The 20,535-nt window shown below is 35.9% G+C and overlaps 1 protein-coding gene across 2 annotated transcripts in view; it reads left to right on the forward strand.

Annotated features, from left to right (window-relative positions):
* Cdh7 (cadherin 7) overlaps positions 1-19,544 on the forward strand; it is a 143,419-nt gene extending 123,875 nt beyond the window's left edge. For both annotated transcript variants that reach the window (XM_015986427.3, XM_006992852.4), the window contains exon 12: positions 17,294-19,544. In XM_015986427.3, the coding sequence (XP_015841913.1) occupies positions 17,294-17,784 (491 nt within the window). In that variant the 3' untranslated portion in view covers positions 17,785-19,544. The remainder of the gene's footprint in view (positions 1-17,293) is intronic.
* Positions 19,545-20,535: the final 991 nt, after the last annotated feature.

Raw genomic sequence — 20,535 nt, forward strand, 5'->3', positions numbered from 1 at the left:
AGCCCTGTGAGACTGATGAGATCTCCCCTCTTCCTTCCCCTTCCTTCTTCTCTTTCTCTCTGTTATTCATGTCTCACTCTCATTCACACCCTCTCTTTTATCTAGTATATTATTACAATATACAATAAAGTACACAGGAGACAAAATGGTTTTTAATGAATCCATAAATATCATTTCACTATACATAGATTTTATAAGCTTTGCTATATATTTAACACACTCAAGAAAAGCCCAGTACTGATTATTTATTGACCATCATTCAGAAGATGCAATGATTATCAGATTCATTAGATATATTTTTGGTGATCATTATAATCATGTGGACCAAAATATAATCAATAATTATTTTTTGTCTACTGGCTACAATGTTGGAAGCAATAGGAACTAGTTTGTATAAGGCTTGACTATGTGAGTTACTTAGATATGTATTAGTATTTAATAGGACCAGAAAATGTTTATTATGTATTACTTTATAAATACAAACTCACCCATTCTTTACAAAATTACTATGAATTAGAGCTTATATGATAAAACACTAATATTATCTCTATTTTGTATTTGAGGAAATGAAGATAGAGAAAAGTAAATTATGCTTAGAACTACCTATCTAGTAAATAAATGTTAAGAGTCTCACATCTCTCTATTACATTCCCAAATTATGGTTGATTGAAGTAAAATGTATACATTAGATGAAGACAAGAAGGAAATTGACATTAGAATCAAAGATGAACTGGAAGTTTCTGTCCTAAGTATTTTCCTATTTGAGAAAAATCATATGATATGATACAAATTACATGAAACATAGTGATATTAAATCTACATTTCTTAAATGCTGTGAGTGAAAGTAACATGAATCTGAACAGTGTTGGTAAAAAGAGAGTTAGGGTGTTGGAGATTTAGCTCAATGGTAGAGTGTTTGCCTAGCAAGCACAAGGCTCTGGGTTTGGTCCTCAGCTCCAGAAAAAAGAGAGAGAGAGAGAGAGTTAGTGATAAAATAATACAAAAAACTATTACAGTTCTGGATACTTTATTATGTTCTGCTTTGTTAATATGTTCTCATTTCAGTGAACTTGTCAGCAATCATTCTAAAATAGGGTCTGTTCATCCAGAAAAGCAGAAAGGGTATTTGGGTGTGGGAATACCAGGTTTCTCTGTTCTAAAGATTGGAAAAAGCATGAGTGCATTAGACTCACCAAGGAAAAATGAGGGGGGAAAGAGGAAAGTAACCAATTAAAGAATTTGAGAACTCTTTCCCCTCATTGTTTCTTAACATCAGTGACAAAGCAAGTACAACAGCCTTTAACCTTTCCACTCTCCCTGTCTCCCCCTTCTCCTGCTCCTACTCTCTTTTAAACTTGCTATGGAGAACCCCATCATCTCCTGTCAAGAGTACAGATAGTTGACTCATGTTAAGTTTCTAGTGGTTGAAACTATGTTCCCACATAGTTTCATAGAACAGATGTACCATGTACAAAAAGGGTAGAAGTCCCACAGTAGTTTTAGCAAACAAAATATCCATTCATTGGTCTCCTTGGTCTCTGAAATATAACACAAAAGCCTGGTGTTTCTCTAATTTAAGAGCAATCACAATCTCAGATGGAATACCTTTGGATTCAGATAGCTTTTATCTAGAAGGAAAAACTATTGTGCTTAAATATAAGTAAAGAAAATGGATTTTGTTTGGAGGAATTCAGCAAAGTGTTTTCAGTTAGTTCTCTCATTGGCTTGGGATGAGAGAATGGGCCGTGGTAGATTCGAGATGTGGTAATAGTGGACAAACTTTGAGAGATTGATCCTCAGTGGAGAGAAAATTAGATGTCTATTCATTATGACTATTTATGATCTGATGCTCATAAAATCCAAATTCACATGAGGAATAACAATAAAATTAGTAAAATGCAATTAATATCCAACAGACACACACTGCAATTTAAAAATGATTTATTATTATTAGTGTTATTATTGTTGTTGTTGTTTTATATTCTGACCACAGATGCCCCTCACTTCTCTTCTCCCTATCTCTTCCCCCTACCTCCCCAATGCCCCCCACCATCCAATCCTCCTCTATCACTATTCAAAAAAGAACAGACCTCCCTGGGATATCAACTAAACATAAAATACCAGCTGCAGGAAGAGTAGGCATCTCCCATTGTATTAAAGCCCGGCAAGGCAAACTTGTATGAGGAATAGGGTCCCAAAAGTCAGCAAAGGAATCAGAAACAGCCTCTGCTCCCATTGTTAAAAGTCCCACAAGAATATCAAGCTACACAACTGTCATATATGTGCAGAGTGCCTGGGTCAGTCCCTTGCAAACTCACTTTCAGATCAGTCACTTTGAGCCCCACTGTTAGTTGATTCTGTAGGTTTTCTTGTGGTGTCCTTGACTTCTCTGGCTCCTACCGTCCTTCCTTCCCCACTTTCTCAGGATTTCCTATGCCCCACCTAATTTTTGGGTGTGGGTTTTCTGCATCTGTTTCCATGAGTTGCTGGATGAAGCCTCTCTGATGACAATTGGCTAGCCACCAGTCTATGAGTATAGCAGAATATCATTACAGCATCATTATATTGGCATTTTTTTTCCGGTTGTGTTTGGTTCTATCCTAGGTCTGTGGGCCATCCATCTTCTGGTTCCTGGCCTTCCAGGCAGTGTCAAGGATGGGTTCCCTCTAGTGGCGTATATATCAGACTGGACCAGTCATTGACGCCACTCACACAATTTCTGTGCCACCCTTACCCCAGCATATCTTGTCTGCAGGACAAATTGTAGGTTCAATATTTTGTGACTGGGTTGGTTTCTCAATCCCTACACTGGGAGCCTTGCCTGGTTTTTGAACATGGCTGGTTCAGGTTCTGTATCGATTATTGCTAGGAATCTTAGCTGAGATCACCCTTGTAGATTCCTGGGAGTTTCCATTGCACTAGGTTCTACCGACCCCAAAACACCCTCCTTTTCCAGCTGTCTCTTCTAATACTTTCATCCTGCACCTCAGCCTGATCCTTTCTGTTCCCATCCCCACCTCCCCACAATCCACCCATGAGATATATTCTATTTTTTCTCCTGGGAGATCTATGTGTCTCCCATTGAGCCCTGCTTGTTACCTAGTCCCTCATGCTCTGTGTATTACAGCATAATTATCTTTTACTTTACAGCTAATATCTACTTATTAGTGAATAGATACCATGTTTTTCTTTCTGGGTCTGAATCACCTCACTTAGGAAGATTCTTTTTTTCTGGTTCCATCCATTTGCCTGCAAACATCACAAATTCATTGTTAACAGATGAGTAATACTCTATTGCCTAAATGTATCACATTTTCTTTATCCATTTTTTTAATATCTAGATTCATTCCAGGTTTTGTCTATTATAAATAAAGTTGCTGTGAACATAGGTGAACAAGTATCCTTGTGGTATGATGAAGAAATCTTTGAATATATACACTGGTTTAGCTTGGTCTTGAGGTAGATTACATCCCAATTTTCTGACAAACCAACATGTTGAATTCAAAAGTGATTGTACAAGTTTTTACTCCCATCAGCCATTGAGGAATGATGCCTTGTCCCACATTCATGTCAGCATGACCTGTCACTTGTGTTTTTTTTTTTTTTTTGTCTTAGCCATTCTGTTATGTATATGATGGAATTTGTCATTTTGATTTGCCTTTCCTAGATGACTAAGGATGTTGAACATTTCTTGAAATGTTTCTCAACCATTTGAGATTCCTCTGTTGAGAATTCTCTCTTTAGATCTGTACCCCATTTTTAGTTGGATTATTTGTTTTGTTAATATCTAATTTTTTGATTTCTTTATATATTTTGGACATCAGCTGTCTCACAGATATGAGGTTAGTGAAGATCTTTTCCCATTCTGTAGACTGTGTTTTTTTTCCTATTGACAGTGTCCTTTGCCTTACAGAAGCTTTTTTAGTTTCATAAGGTCCCATTTACTAATTGTTAATCTTAGTGCCTGTGCAATTGGTATTCTGTTAAAGAAGTTGCCTCCTATTCCAATGCTTTCAAGGCTATTCTGCACTTTCTCTTCTATCAGGTTCAGTATATCTGGTTTTATGTTCAGGACTTTGATCCACTTGGACTTGAGTTTTGTACAGGGTGTAGATACTGATCTATTTGCATTCTTCTACATGCTAACATTAGTTAGATCAGCACCATTTGTTGAAGATGCTTTATTTTTTTCATTGTGCAATTTTGTCATTTTTTTGGCGAAAGTAAAGTGTCCATAGGTGTGTGGATTTGGGTCTTTGCTTCTTTGGGTCTTCTGGGCCTTTTATTCAATTCCATTGATCAACTTGACTGTTTTTATGCCTATCCAAAGCAGTTTTAATTACTATAACTCTGTAGTAGAGCTTGAAATTAGAGATGGTGATACCTCTGGAAATTATTTTATTGTACAGGATTGTTTTAGCTATCCTGGGATTTTTGTTTTTCCATATGAAGTTGAGTATTAGCTTTTTCAATGTCTCTAAAGAATTGTGTTGGGATTTAGATGGGGATCAAATTAAGTATATAGATTGCTTTTAATAAGATGGCCATTTTTATTATGTTAATTCTACTGATCCGTGACCATGGGAGATCTTTCTATCTTCTGATATCTTCTCCATTTTTTTTTCAAGACATGAAGTTCTTGTCACACAAATTAGTACTATTTAATTAATATCTCACAGATACAATATGACAAACTTTTAGTGTTATATCTTAAATGAAAAGAAACAAAGAAGATACCATAAATAAAATATAGAAAGATATTAAAAGCCTAAATAGTATATCAATATCTAGAAATTTTCCTAAGAAATTCTTCAATTCACATATAGATTTTTAAGCTAGAGTTTTTCATTTTGTCAAATACAAATTATTTGGATACAGGAATAATTATAATGATAATATCTATTTCTATTGTCAATTTTTAACTTTGAAATGAAAATTTAGTAAATAATAATTTAGTACTAATAAAATCAAGATTTCCTGGGATTTCTAAATCATACGTTTAGATAAGCCATCCAAAATAAGTCTATTGGGAGTCACTGATACATACCACATATATAACTAACAAATTTAAAGTAGGCTTTTTTAAAAATAAAATACAGAAAAGTAAAATAGATACTAAGAATGAATTATATTTTTTATAATATGTATATATATATATATATATAAATTATCCTCTAGTATAATCCAAAATAATACAAATCTAATATTTAATTATTAAAACAATTAAATCAATGACATATTTGTTTCATAAGTAAAACACAATTGAAATACAAGTTAAAATTTAGGTATCTTTTCCACCTACTAAGGAAGTGTTTGTTCATACAAGACAGAGAGAAAAGTACCTTATAGATGCTAACTTGTCACCAAGTCAACTCCCAGGTCATTCTTCTGTTCACATCACAACAATATTCTGGGAAGAAATAATCAGTTTTCTCATAAAGTATTCATAGTATGCTTTATATTATTGTATAACCCCACTCATCATGTATAGCTATTTGATTATTAATTTTGTAAAAGATTGTTTAATTTTTTAATGTGTATAAGTGTTTTGCCTGCATGCATGTATGTATACCCCATGCATGCATAGAAGTGCCCCTGGAAATCAACAGAGGGAGTTGAATGCCCTAGAACTGAGTTGCAGACAGTTGTAAGTCACCATGTGGATTCTGGGAATTAAAACTAAGTGCTCTTAACTGATGTGCCATCTCTCAGCCTACTGGATAATTGATTTTTAATATATAAATATTAAAATCATTTGAAAGAGCTCTCTGTATCTGTGTAAACATTTAAAAGAATAATGCTATAGTCTCCACAAAGAGCAGGTATAAGAAAACCAAAAGACGGAGGCACATTGATGCTAACTACTAAAAAGTTGTGTTTAATTTCAAATGTCTTCATGATTATCTGCCATAGACCAACATGAAATAGATCAGAATAGAAATCAATAGTACAAAATAAAGGGACACAATAATTTAGGGATGGTACATCGTTGACACTTTTGTACATTTCGCTGCTTCTTTTCCTGTCATCTTCCAATACGGTGAGAATGACACTCTTGTGGACTGCAAGCTTTTTTTTAATACTTTGGATCATATAAAAAGGGAGGCATTTTGATTTCTTGACTGAGTATACATTGCCTACAATGTGTGAACTATTTCCCACATCTTGTTACAATTTTTTCATGTATCTAATAGGATTTCCTATGTAGATTCGCTTAGAAATGTTGAATGGAATGTTATCAAACTAAATTCTAAATCTATAAAATTAGAGCAGTAGCAAAACCTTTACTGTGTGACTGTGCTGTAATTTATTGCCCAATAATCTTTTGTTACACACTTGTTTTGGCAAGAATCAGTAGTCCTTTGTTTTGTGTTCTGTCTGTCCATTTTGTCCTGTTGATTCGAGGATACTTTGTTGTCCAGTGGCTAACTTTTGCCACAATGAAATTTGACTCCATATGCAGTTTCTTCAATGCCCATATTTTCTCTGAAGTAGATTGGTACTGCCAGGAGCCGATATGTCTCAAAAAAGAAAAATTTCTAAGTTTATTAAAACATTTTAAATGCCATATTCTGTAGATATCTGAAGGGTTTGTGATGACCTGTCTGAAATATATCTGCTCAATTTTTAAAACATATCTAATATGACTACAAGTTCTATTGTAATGTCTAACTACTAACTTTCATTTCTTTATATCCTAATAGTTGGTAATAATATCATTCAAGGATCAGAAAATTGCATTACATTGTTAAATTAATGGTATAAATACAATTAGAAATATACATATAGCATTTTCTAACAATATCAATTTCAAATTTGCATACAATATAAAACAATCCAATCCAATGTAAAGTATTTAAAACTAGTAATTGTCTTTTTCTTTTCCTTTTTTTTTTTTAAACAAGAACATTACATCTAATCTCCTTTGCTTAGACTTTTTCCTGACCCTTGACAACAACTTGTAACCAACGCCCCTAAACAATGAAAATTATCCCAGACCCAAAACCCATTAAAAGAACCAAAAAACCACACGCCCCACACCACCTCTTTGGGAATGTGGGCGTCGTATTCTTAAAATTGCTTCCTGCTGGGTATGGGCAAAGTTATCTTTATCCTGAAAGAAAAATTTTAGGTTAATTGTCAAATTCTAGGAAAGGTAACTATATCCTTCATTATCCAGCCTGTGTATAATGCCAAAGTTCAGGGTTTATCTCAAGTCCTTATTCAAGTAGTCTTTGAGACTGGATCATCTCAGCTAGTCATCTCAAAATTGCTCTGAGCACCTTGTAGTTCAAAGTTGATCTGTAGATGATGTTTCTCAGCTTAGTGATATTATTATTGTCCATGTGGAATTGTTGTTGTTGTGGGGCCCCATCTTCTTTCTGGAGAGTTCAGTTGATGTTAGGCCTGGCCATGATTTCCTGCAGAAAATTGATGAGACTCGAACACAAAGGCATATATATGCAGCTAATTAAAGCCTTTTTTCTAGAATTAGTTAGTACTCTATATGACCATTCATATCTTAACAAAGTTTAAAATGAATAAATATTTATATATATTAATCTTGTAAATTTTGATATAAAATTCATACTTTAAGAAAAGTTTAAAGAATCAGAATAGAATGAAAGAGTTGAGATTAGTAATAGAATAGTCCCTTAATTAATTTGGCTTTTGTCTTGTCCCATAGCAGAAGATGGATCTTTTATTCTGGCATGATACAGGGAGTTTGCATTTTCCTTTTAACAACATGCTTGAGTTTAAAGAAGGAGAAAGCCATTCTCCAACTCCAAAGTCAGCTCTAAAAAAATTTTTAATTGAACCAGGACTATTAGAAGACCAATAGTGTTAAATCATTAGAGAAAAGCAGAAACAAACATTTAGGAAGACATAAAATTTTTTAGATAATATATACCCATACACCATTTCACTCTGTTTCCTGGGATAGATGATTTGTCCCTTTTCTTCAGTTGTCTCATTTTTCCTGTGTTCTTCAGATTCCTTAACCTTCATTCTCCTAAAAGACAAAAAGAAAAACCTTTCCCCAAGACTAATTTTGGGGATGTTCCTTTTTGTCAAGTTATTATCTGATTAAATGAAAAGTCATGTGTTACTAGTACAAGTTAGTTTAAATTGGATGTTCATGCTGGTTGATGAACTATTACGTCCTCTAATTAAGAGGTTTCTCTTGTTCAAATCGAACCTTTATCAATTTTGATGGTACCCACAGCTTATCTTCTCCTGTAGAAACAAAGGCAAAACCTGGTCCCCAACGTAATACATACCCTGGTTTCCATTCTGAGGTCAGCAAATCCTTAAAGTATATAGGCTGATTTAATTCTGTAGTTTTTTCTATTATTGAATGTCTCTCTGCAGCTGTTGTTCCTTTCTTATTGGCATTGAGAAAATTCAAAATTAATAGAGCATTATGCAGTATATTTCTGGGGGTTTTGTTACCCCTTTCTGTTTATTTAGCATATCCTTTAGAGTTCTATTTTATCTTTCTATAACTGCTTGACCTGTAGGATTATGTGGTATACCTGTAATATGCTTTATATTATAATAAGCAAAAACTGTTTCATTTTAACAGAGACATATGATGGAATATTGTCAGTTTTGATTTGTGCAGGTATACCCATGATGGCCATAACTTCTAGCAAATGAGTGATTACAGAATCAGCTTTTTCAGAACTCAAAGCAGTTACCCATTGAAATCCTGAATAAGTATCGATAGTGTGGTGTACATATTTCAGTTTTGCAAATTCTGCAAAGTGAAACACATCCATCTGGCAGATTTCATTCCTCTGAGTACACTTTGGGTTACATCCTGCTCTTAATGGTGTTTGATTGTAGAAGGAACAAGTAGGACATTTCTTTACTATTTCTTTGGCTTGTTGCCAGGTTATGGAAAAATCCTTTTTTAAACCTTTACTATTGACATGATGTTTTTTATGAAATTCTGAGGCCTCCAGCACATTTCCTATCAATAATTTATCAATCTCATCATTGCCTTGTGCTAGAGGGCCTGGCAGACCAGTATGGGATCGAATGTGAGTTATATATAAAGGATGACTCCTTTTCCTGATTGTATCTTGTAATTGAATAAATAGTGAAGTTAATTCAGAAGCATCAGGGATAAATTCTTCAGTGTCAATATGTAACACCACTCTTTCAGCATACTGAGAGTCAGTTACTATGTTGAGAGGTTCTGAAAAATCCATTAATGCCAACAGAATAGCATACAATTCTGATTTTTGAACTGAATTATAAGGACTTTGAACCATTTTACTTTAATTTTCTGATTTGTAACCTGCCTTTCCTTGTTTGTTGGCATCTGTATAAAATGTACGAACTCCAGATATGGGTTTTTCGCATACAATTCGAGGCAAGATCCAATCAGCTCTCTTTATATCATCAATTCTATCGCTTTCTGGATATTAGCTGTTAATTTTTCCAAAAAAATTACTGCAAGCTCTTTGCCAAGGTTCATTTTCTGTCCATAATTTTTCAATGTCCTCCTTAGTTAAAGGTACGACAATTTCTGCTGGGTCTATTCCTGCTAATTGACAAAGTCTCAATTTTCCTTTCCAAATCAAGTCAGAGATTTTTTTTCCCCATAAGTTTTTAATTTTTTATTTGGTTTACTTCGTAAAAATATCCATTCCAATATAATATCTTCCCTGTGCATTAATATTCCAGAAGGAGAATGCCTAGAAGGTAAAATAACCAAAATGCAATCTAGCTTTGGATCAATATGATCCACATGCCCTTCATGCACTTTCTTTTCTACCAAGGCCAATTCTTTCTTAGCTTCAGGTGATAATTCTCTTGGGCTGCTTAAGTCCTTGTCACCTTCTAAGGTTTTGAACAAATTAGTCAGTTCATCATTTTTTACCCCAACAATAGTTCGTAGATTAGAAACATCTCCAAATAATCTTTGAAAGTCATTAAGAGTCACTAGTCTATATCTTCTAATTTGCACCTTTTGGGGTCTAATTTTTTGTAGCTCTATTTTATATCCTAAATAATTAATAGAATCTCCTCTTTGTATGTTTTCAGGCACAATTTGTAATCCCCAGCAAGGCAAAATTTTCTTTACTTCTTCAAACATTCTTTCTAAAGTATCTGGATTTGAGTCAGCCAGTAAAAAATCATCCATATAATGTTAAATTATACATTTAGGAAATTTTTTATGTATCACTTCCAATGGCTGTTGTACAAAATATTGGCACAGAGTTGGGCTATTCAACATTCCCTGTGGGAGGACCTTCCATTGAAATCTTTTAACTGGTTGAGAATTATTATAAGTAGATACTGTGAAAGCAAATCTTTCTCTGTCTTTTTCTTGTAAGGGTATTGAAAAGAAACAGTCTTTTAAATCAATCACTATGAGAGGCCATCTTTTTGGTTACAAAGTAGGCAAAGGAATTCCAGATTGTAGAGAGCCCATTGGCTGAATTACTTTGTCAATTGCTCTAAGCTCTGTTACCATTCTCCATGTACCAGATTTCTTTTTAATAACAAATACAGGAGAATTCCAAGGGCTGGTTGATTCTTCAATATGCTGAGCATTTAACTGTTCTTCTACCAGCTGTTCTAAAGCCTGGAGTTTCTCTGTTCTTAAAGGCCATTGCTGGACCCATACAGGCTTGTCTGTTAACCATTTTAAAGGTAGAGCTGTTGGTGTCATGGGAAGATCATCAGTTGTTGTGCCCTGTTCTTGTATAATATGGATGGTTGGTGACCACTCAAAATGATGCCTTCTAATATTTCTCTCAGAAACATGTGCTAATTTATGATTTGTTTCTGAGATTGGAGGTATGTTAATCTGAGTATTCCATTGTTCCAACAAGTCTCGACCCCACAGGTTCATAGCTATGTTAGCCACATATGGTTTTAATTTTCCTCTCTGTCTTTCTGGACCTATACATTCCAGCCATCTTGCACTCTGTTTCACCTGAGATAATGTCTCAATTCCTAACAGTTAAACATTTACCTTCTGAAGAGGCCAAGTTGGATGCCAAAATTCTGGTGCAATTATGGTAACGTCCACACCAGTGTCTACCAGACCAGACAACAAAACACCCCTTATTTTTATCCTTAATTTTGGTTTTTGTTCATTAATAGAAGTTTGCCAAAAAAAAATTCTTTATGTTTTTTCCTGAATTTTCTATTCTCTCTGTTTCATCATCCTGACCAGCATGATTTATTCCAATAGGCATTTGATTATTTAATCGTTTTGAGCAGGGGTTTCCTGTATGGCTGCAGGAAAGGTTTGAACTGGATTTGCTATGGGGGCCTGCATGAGGCCCCTCTGGGAATTTCCCGAAGACTGAGGCAAAAGATTATCCTGTCTGTCCTCTGTTGATCTACATTCCTTGGTCCAGTGTTTTCCCTTGCCACACCTTCTGCATATTCCAGAAGGAAGGGGCATTCTGTTGCCATTGTTCCTTGAAGAAACATTGTTTCTAGGAATGACCTGTTTACAGTCCCTTTTCAAATGTCCTTGCTTTCCACATCCAAAACATCTAACATTCCTCAACCCTTTTGAAATTGCTTCTCCTTCCCACATATCATCATGCTAATGAGCCTCAACATTAACTGTGTCTCTAATCCAATCTTCCAAAGGTGCATATCTTGCCTTTAACGGCCTGATCATTCTTTTGCCTGCTGCATTCGCATTCTCAAAGGCCAAAGATTCAATTATTATCTTACTAGCTTCTGAATCCGAGACCATTCTCTTTACTACTGAAGCCAGTCTTTGTAAAACTTCTGTGAAAGATTCTTTTGGGCCTTGCATAACATTTGTAAATGACTCAGTTTTTTTTCCTGGTTCCTCAACTCTGTCCCATGCATTCAAGACTGCCATTCGACATAAAATTAGGGATTGGACATCATATAAACATTGTGTTTGTACTAAACCATATTGGCCTTCTCCAATAAGCTGATCCTGGCAAACTTGTATTCCTTTATCCCTTCATTGTTTTTTTATGTTTTTCGCTTCATCCTTGAACCAAGTTAAAAATTGAAGCCTCTGGCTGGGTTCAAGAACAGCTTGTGTCAGCTCCTGCCAGTCCTGTGGTACAATCCTATTATATGTTGACCAAAAGTTTAACATTTGCTTTACATATGGGGAATGCATGCCATAAGATACTATTGCCTCCTTAAACCTTTTTAAACCCAACATTTCAATTGGAACCCAAATATTTTGTGTAGTCATTTGATTAGGCAACTGTTGTACAGTTACAGGATAAATTAAGGGTGACTGTGTGAAAACAGGCTTTCTTTCTGTAACCTTATGATCCAAACTTGAAACAACTTCACTGTTAATTTCTTCTGTCTGAATTTTTACAGGTTTAACAAGTTTTTCTAAAGCTGTCATCCTGGCACTTAAATTGACTATCTTTTTAAATAGTAAAATGAGGATAAGCATAGTCATAAACTGCATAATTCCGACAATACTGATCTTCTCATATAGTTGTTCCATTGTCAGACTGCCTAAAATTTCAAACAAAACCCAATTTTCTTCCAATGTACACATAAAACCTATTTTTTAATGTAGAAAAAAATTCTCTTTTAAATAGTTTCCTTTAAAATATCTGATATGTTGTGACTTACCAAATCTGTGTACAACAGTAGAAATCCAAGGGAATTTCAAAACAGCCACCTAGTGTCTGAGGTGTGAATCCAGAGAGAAATAGAGATAGAGAGCAAGAGAGAGAGAGAGAGAGAGAGAGAGAGAGAGAGAGAGAGGAGAGAGAGAGATAGAGAGAGAGAGAGAGAGAGAGAGAGAGAGAGAGAGAGAGAGAGAGAGAGAGAGCATAGCCGGTCAAAGCTTAAATCCAGCCACGTGTTCCCTCTTGAGCCAAGTCAAAGCTTAGCTCTGGCTTCCTGAAGCTCTGACCACCTGCGTTGGCTTTATAGGTAGGGGCCCTGTTTGGCAGGGCAGGCCTGAATTGTTTGTAGCACCAGCTTTATGCAAGCAGCTCACAGTTAGTTCTGCCTGAGGCCAAGCAGACCTGGGCCAGGGCTAGGGAGCCGACCGCCCAGGCTAGGGAGTCAACCACCCTTGCAGGAAACCAGACCTGCCGCCAAGCCAAGTGGTTTTTAATGGATTCTTGTCACGATGGGCACCAGATGTAGATGTAACCAACCATCTTATTAAAATAAGAAACACAGAACCAATGTAAAAGAGAAAGCTGAGAGGTCAGAGCTCAGAGCTAAAATCTTACTTCCTGCGGTGCTCCTACCTTCCGAAAGAGCTACTTCCTGTGTGTCTGTCTTTAAATAGTCTTTCTGTTCTGCCTTCTCATTGGTTGTAAACCCAAACACATGACTGCCTCGTCACTGCCTGTAAATACAGCCTTCCAGGTCTTAAAGGCATATGTCTCCAATGCTGGCTGTATCCCTGAACACACTGAGATCTACCTAGCTCTTCTACCAAGTGCTGGGATTAAGGGCGTGTGCCACCACCACCATGCTCTTGCTAAGGCTCTAATAGCTCTGACCCCCGGGGAACTTTATTTATTAACATACAATGAAAATCACATTTCAGTACAAATAAAATACCACAATAGGACTACTTATGTGTAAGCTCATCCCTGAAGGCAACTGGTTCTCCCTCTCACAATAGTTACTGCCCTCTATAGTTCTTCATCTGAGGTGGAATTTCCCATCATATCAACTGTAATTGTCATTATACTTGTCATATTTAGGCAACCATATTGTTGATAGTTCATTGGTGCATTATACCAGCTCTGTCTAAGGAACCCATTCTATCAGCAGGTGTCCTGAACTTCTGGTTGTTACAATCTTTACACTGCCTCATACATGATTTCCCTGACAGTGATACAGATTATCCTTTGGGATTGAGCTCACTACAATTAACTTATTCTCTGCATTTCTGAGCAAATGTGCATTTTTATAGTAGTCTCCATCAGTTGCAAAAATAAACTTTGTTCATATGGCATGTGAGCAATATTTTTTGTGTGATTATAGATTTAGGCATTTAGAAAATAGTTGATGATATAATCTTATGAACTGGGAGTAATAGGTTCTCACTTCAAGTCTCAGATCTCTATACCGAAAATGTACTTGGATAAATTGATAGTACCAGCCATGAGTTATCTCCTATGAGTGGGGCTTTCCTTAATTGATGGTGTATCTGTGTAAGTATAGTGTATTTTAATGTGTTTGTGTGTATACTCACTTATGTAGATGCATATGGAAGCCAGAGGATGATGCTGGAATGTCTTCCTCAATTACTCATTTTTTGAGGCACTCAGTCACTGAAACCTGGGACTCATTGTCTTGTATAGAATGCTGGTCCATGAGATTCTGGTTCTACCTGTCTCTGTCTCTCACACTTGGGTTGTTGACATGCTGCCATGCCTGTGTTTTAACCTAGCTGCTAGTGATTTTCACTCCAAGCCTCAGGCTTATGTTTTTCACATTGAACTATTCCCCAGCTCCACACTTCAGTCCTGTTCCCTCAATCTAATTGCTCTTGTTCCCATCCTCACCAGCTCTCAGTCAGTCCACTCATGAAATCTCTTCTATTTTTCCTTCAGACATTAACAGCAATGACACTTTATAATTAGTCCAAGCCCCTTATTTGTTTTTAGGGTTTGTAGTGTTAGACATCAGACAGAATGCATTGCACATACTGGACAAGTCTTCTATAACTGTGCTACACCTTCTTGCCCATTAAGCACCTTTTTAAAAAATATGCTGACTCCTGGGGATCTAGCTCAAAAGGTAACATGCTTCTGCACAATGTGAGAACCTGAGTGTGAATGCCCAGAAAGCACATAAAAACCAAGCCTGGTAGCGCAGCACTCTTTTAGTGTTGTGGATGGAAGTGACAAGAAAGTCCACAGATGTCTATGGGTCAGGTAGTCTTTATTTCACAGGTGTAAAAAAATGAAACATAACTCAAATAAGGAGGAAGTGAGCATCTACACCTGGCACAGTCCTCTGACTTCTGCATGCACATCTTTGAAAGCTCATGTCCTCTCTCTATCTTGTCTCTGTCTCTGTCTCTCTCTCTGTCTCTCTCTCTCTCACTTGATCTATCTGTCTCCTCCATTTACACACTTAAAAATAGGCTAAGAATAACATAACCCAAACAATAATGTGTGTATTTTCAGTCTTTGAAACCTTCCAGAAAAATTCAAGCAAATGTAATAAAAATTATTTTAAAAAGTATTTTGGTTTTTAGCAGGCAATAAAATATAATTCACCCCTTTTTTGACTGGAGAGACAGCTCAGTGGTTAAAAACACTGGTTGACTTCCAGAGGACATAGGCTTGATTACTAGGCCGCACATAGTTATTAACCACACTCTGTAACTGCAATTCCATGGGAATCTAATGTCCTCATCTTTTGTATAATAGTGTGTGTCCAGCCTTAATATTATACTATCCCAGAGTACCCAGAAGAAATGCCACCAGCAGTAGCGTGGGAATGAATCTAGATACATGGAGCTCTTTCATTCAACTCCTCTATTCATCCACCACCATCATTCTGTCCAAAATTCTCTGCCCACTTCTCTCCGGACTTGTCTATGTCTTTTCCAAGACAGCAACACCTTCATGTTTACAATACAACATAAGAATTGCAAGATCCTCACCAGAAGCTTCCTGACAACTTCATTGGCAACCCAAAAAGAGGAAGAGAATAAAGGAGAAGTTAGATAGGAACTGGAATAAATCAGAGAAGGAAATTTATGTGGTAGGAATATATCCTTACTGTGGTTAAGTGTAAACATTACAAGTCTATCCTAAATATGCCCAAACTATAAACCTACAAGTGATAGGGTAAGGAAATCTATGTCACTAAAAATAAAACTGCCCCTGTTCTCTGACAGGACTGGGAGAAGTTCTGATAGCCAGTCAATCTGCACCACAGTTTGAAGCACCTGGAGAGAGGAAACCCCTTTGATCTAAGAAGTTGCTCTGGGGCAGTGGAAGGGCTGAACTTGATTTGCACAGTAAACAAAGCTATTCATATGGTAGCCTGGTAGCCTGTTAGTCTCCTGGGCTCAGCAGGAGGGCGGGGGCAGTTAGTACCTAGTGGAACAGTGTCCAGAAGCTTAACTGTTTGCCAAAATGTTTTGGAAATATTTGGGCACACAAGAATTTCATAGCAGAAGATAGCTGAAATATTAAAAACTGTGTAACACCAAATATTCATAATAATGGCTTGCTTTTTGACAGACCCTTGGCCAGTCAAAGTATAGCTTTAATACACCACTGAATCTCTACAATATATTCTTGCAGCCTGAAAGACTCATCTAGTCTTCATGGGCAACAGACATATACAATGTACAGGTATGCCTGCATGAAAAATATCCACACACACAATAAAAATAAATACTTTTCATTAAAAAGGCCATTTATACTTTTGTGTTGTTTTAAATACATTCTGAATCACAAAATTCAAAAATTGTCATTTTACCCCATTTTAGTTCAAGTCTGGAAGGTAACCTGTTCTCAGTCTTGGGGTCACTGTAGCTAATGAAGTCTCCCTAAATTTGTTTGTATTAACAGTGCAGAATGCATTTAATCTGTGTTATACTAAGGCTGTCTTGTTGCTCTCTCTTGCTTTCCAGAGACACTGAACACTTCAATGTCTGTTTAGGTAGAAGGAAAATCCCTGATGTTAAAGTAATTTGTTCTTAAATCTTTGGCTACTGCTGAAAGCCTCGCCGCCCGCTTTCTGCCTTTTGGTGTAATACAGAGTCCAGGTTCAGTATTTCACACTTGAAAGAATGACTCACTTTATTATAGAAGCTTTTAATCTTTCTACATGACAGGGCATGCAGGATTTCATTAAACAGCTGCATTTCATAACAAGGACCAGACATTTCTTCAAAGAACCTGATCAAATTTTGTAATCCATTTCCATTTGGCCTTGCACTTGTTAAATTAGACACAAAACATTTATAAATGACATTTTTCCTTCCCAGCAATTAAGCAGTTCAAAGGTTCCCTTTGTGTTGTGTGGCTTTGAAAGTGTTATATTTATTCTGAACTAGCCCTTCAATTTGTTCTATCAAATATTTTGGAGGTTAGAGCAAGACATCGATTGTGAACAGGTGTGGAAAGACTTTTTTGATGTATAAAAGCATTCCATTTTATAGCCATCGTTTGCAGTTTTAGCTCATCTACTGATTGAATTCCCGAGAAGGGAAGCCAGCCCTTTGCTAACTAGGTGTCAGAATGCCTGAGTCTACCACACACGAGGGGCATTCCTCCACTTGCTGACATTTTCTCTCTGCCCTTTCACATTTCAGTGCTGATCCTGCTCATCGTCACAATGAGAAGACGGAAAAAAGAGCCTCTTATTTTTGATGAGGAGAGGGATATTAGAGAAAACATTGTCAGGTACGATGATGAAGGTGGGGGAGAAGAGGATACCGAAGCCTTTGACATGGCTGCTCTGAGAAACCTCAACGTGAGGGACACCAAAACCCGCAGAGATGTGACTCCTGAAATTCAGTTCTTGAGTCGACCGACTTTTAAAAGCATCCCAGATAATGTAATTTTTAGGGAATTTATTTGGGAAAGACTGAAAGAAGCTGACGTGGATCCAGGAGCTCCTCCATATGACTCTCTACAGACCTATGCTTTTGAAGGAAATGGCTCAGTTGCTGAATCACTCAGTTCTTTAGATTCCATCAGCTCAAACTCTGATCAGAATTATGACTACCTAAGTGACTGGGGTCCCCGCTTTAAACGGCTGGCTGACATGTATGGAAACGGCCCAGAGAGTTTGTACTCATAGCCTTGGACAGTTCACTTGAAATGTACTGAATAAAAAGGCAGCATCAAAAAAAGAAAAAATAAATAAATAAAAGAGAAGGAAAAGGGGGAAGTATCACATGCAGTAAACAAGAACTTTCACTTGTGGGCCAAAAGAGGTTGTAAATATGTGTCCATTTTTAGCTATTACAGTTTCTGCCTTGATGAAACATTCACTAGATTTCACTGACCAGACTCTGAGCATTTAAAGTTTTTTTTCTTTCTTTCTTTTTAAATTGTAATTGTTTATTTATTTGATAAAAAAATACTTAGTAGTTTGTGAATAGATAGCAACTTTTGTATACTTGCAAGGGCACCTAAACTGCCTGATAAAGTCATGATCTGTGTTGTCAGTGAGCCAAGGACAGCCTGCACAAACATTCATGGTACACTCTCTGAGAAGAATAGAGCATGCTGTGCCATTGAAAAATCCCAGAACTTCTTGCTTATCAAATCTTGGGAGATTTTGATTTCTATTGAAGCTTTTAGGCTTGCTATATGATAGAGTTCAACACAATTTTATTTCTGCTGGTGCTCAGAAATGTTTTACTTTATTTATTAATATATAAATCCTCACAATAACTTTCCTAAATGAAACTCTCAATAAAAAAAACAATAAAATTGAATTTAAGGCAACATAAATTATTGTTTTGCCAACAAATTATAGGAAGTGTTCCCAATAAGGAAAAGGTAAATAATTCTTCAAGGTTCAAGTAGTTTTGAAATGCTTGTGTAGGTATGATTTAAAACAATAGTTGCTGTCTATTTGTTAATTTTTATGATCTCTTCTGATTTATACAGGAGAATATATTTTTATTTGACACATAGTGTTGTGTTTATTTGGAGCTCCAGCCTCCACTCTGTTCAGGTTCATCTTACTGCCTCATGGTATTCAGCTCATCAGCACGTGCTGGCTTTTCTGCAGTTTGGATTACAGGAAGGAGATGAAATATGGAAATGGCAAAATAACTGCACAACAGCTGAGCCTCATTGCCATCCATATCTCAAAGAGGAGCCAAGCTCCAAGGATGTACAAAGTTTTCCTCTGAGCCACTAGAGAGAACAAAACTGTGGGAATAAAATATTTGTATTTCATTAAGACTTTGGGGAGAGTAGAGATTTTTCTTTGATGCAGGAATTATTCTCCAAAATCATGAGCTCTAAGTGCTCCAAAGACTGTTCAAGGACTGTTTCCCAACTTCTTTTGCTCTAAACATTGACTGAAAGATTGAGTTTTTAAATATATTTTAAAAAGTATGATGCTATACATTTTCAACCCATTGTGTCCCCCAAGGACTGAAAGACATGTAATTTCTCTATGGTTTGGATGTGCCAAAGGGAAGGGAGAAATTTCAAGTAACTGTATGTGTTTAAGATTAAGATGGATGTCTCAGCATAAGATGACTTTTATAAATAATAATATTTCTACTTATTTTCCTAGATTAATACTAGTTTATTGTGCATATAATCAAGTAAGAATGAATTTATTTTTTTCCTTACTTTCTTCTTTCAAAATTAATTCATTGTTGGGTTCTGAGTAAACCTGCAGGTGAACACTGTATAAGAATTGTGTTCTAAAAATCTCCTTCTGAGAAGCAGAATTCAGAACTAGAATATTATGTTGATTAAGTGAGGAGAAGTTATGTAGGATGCTGTAACTTGCAGTCCATTATTAGAAATGGAGTATGTGAAAGAGGCCTTCAGCTTCATATTATCAGTAATTCAATAAATTTGATTATCTGCAAACAGACCTTTAGTTGAATAATTTATTTAGATGCTGGTCCTTGACTAGAGAGACTACACTTCTTGCTGTATTCACAGACATACACATAAAATTTTACAACAGAGTAAAATGTCCTGTTGATAACTCTTAGACATATATGAAAGTTTTTCCAATTAAAACAAACTTCATACTTACCTAGTTCAATAAAATCAGATAGTGGTGTCAGAATCATATAGAAGCTGAATCTATAAAAGTGCTAAGAAAAATTACAAACCCCCTAAAGTCTGGGAGAAAATGAAATAGTTACTTCAGGGAATAGTGGCATCAAAACTTCTGATTTTCACACATATCACAAAATGATGATGTGGTTGCTTTTTTGCAAAAGGAAGCTACCATTGTCATGCAGATTTTCTCACCTTAAAAAGTGAATGGATTTTACCCTTTAAATCTTATCCAGCTTTTGCTAGTGGTAGCTTGAGAAAAAAATAACGGTTCTACTTTAACTACTGGTTTGAAATTGATTGTATCTATCACATACTGATTTGTTTCTGTTGTAGTTTTTGATATTGATGAGGATAGATAGACAAAAGTCCTTACTATCAGTAGAATTTTTATGACACTTCAAACTTAACAGCAATGGGGTAAATTTGTTATTATTTATTCTTTTAGCTTTTTTATGTTCTAAAATCTAATGCTATAACTGGCATAATACTTCAGAGCTAAGAGATTGCATCAGTTGACTGAAGATATGAATTATTACATATATTTTGAGCTTTTTCAAAGTTTATTTAAATATATGTATCTATCATTTAGTGGATTAAATTTGTCATTGTACTTTAAGCAGTAAGAAGTTGCTCAAGAAGCAACATGTATCTCATTTTTCAAATTCACTTACATTGATATGATTTTGATGTGAGTTGGATCTGTTGGTTTTCTTTTTATTTGGGGGGCAGGATCCTATCCAATAGCCTATGGTTGCCTCATACCCACAGCAATCCACTCACTTCAATC

Source organism: Peromyscus maniculatus, chromosome 11, assembly GCF_049852395.1.
Source record: "Peromyscus maniculatus bairdii isolate BWxNUB_F1_BW_parent chromosome 11, HU_Pman_BW_mat_3.1, whole genome shotgun sequence".
Lineage (NCBI taxonomy): Eukaryota > Metazoa > Chordata > Mammalia > Rodentia > Cricetidae > Peromyscus > Peromyscus maniculatus.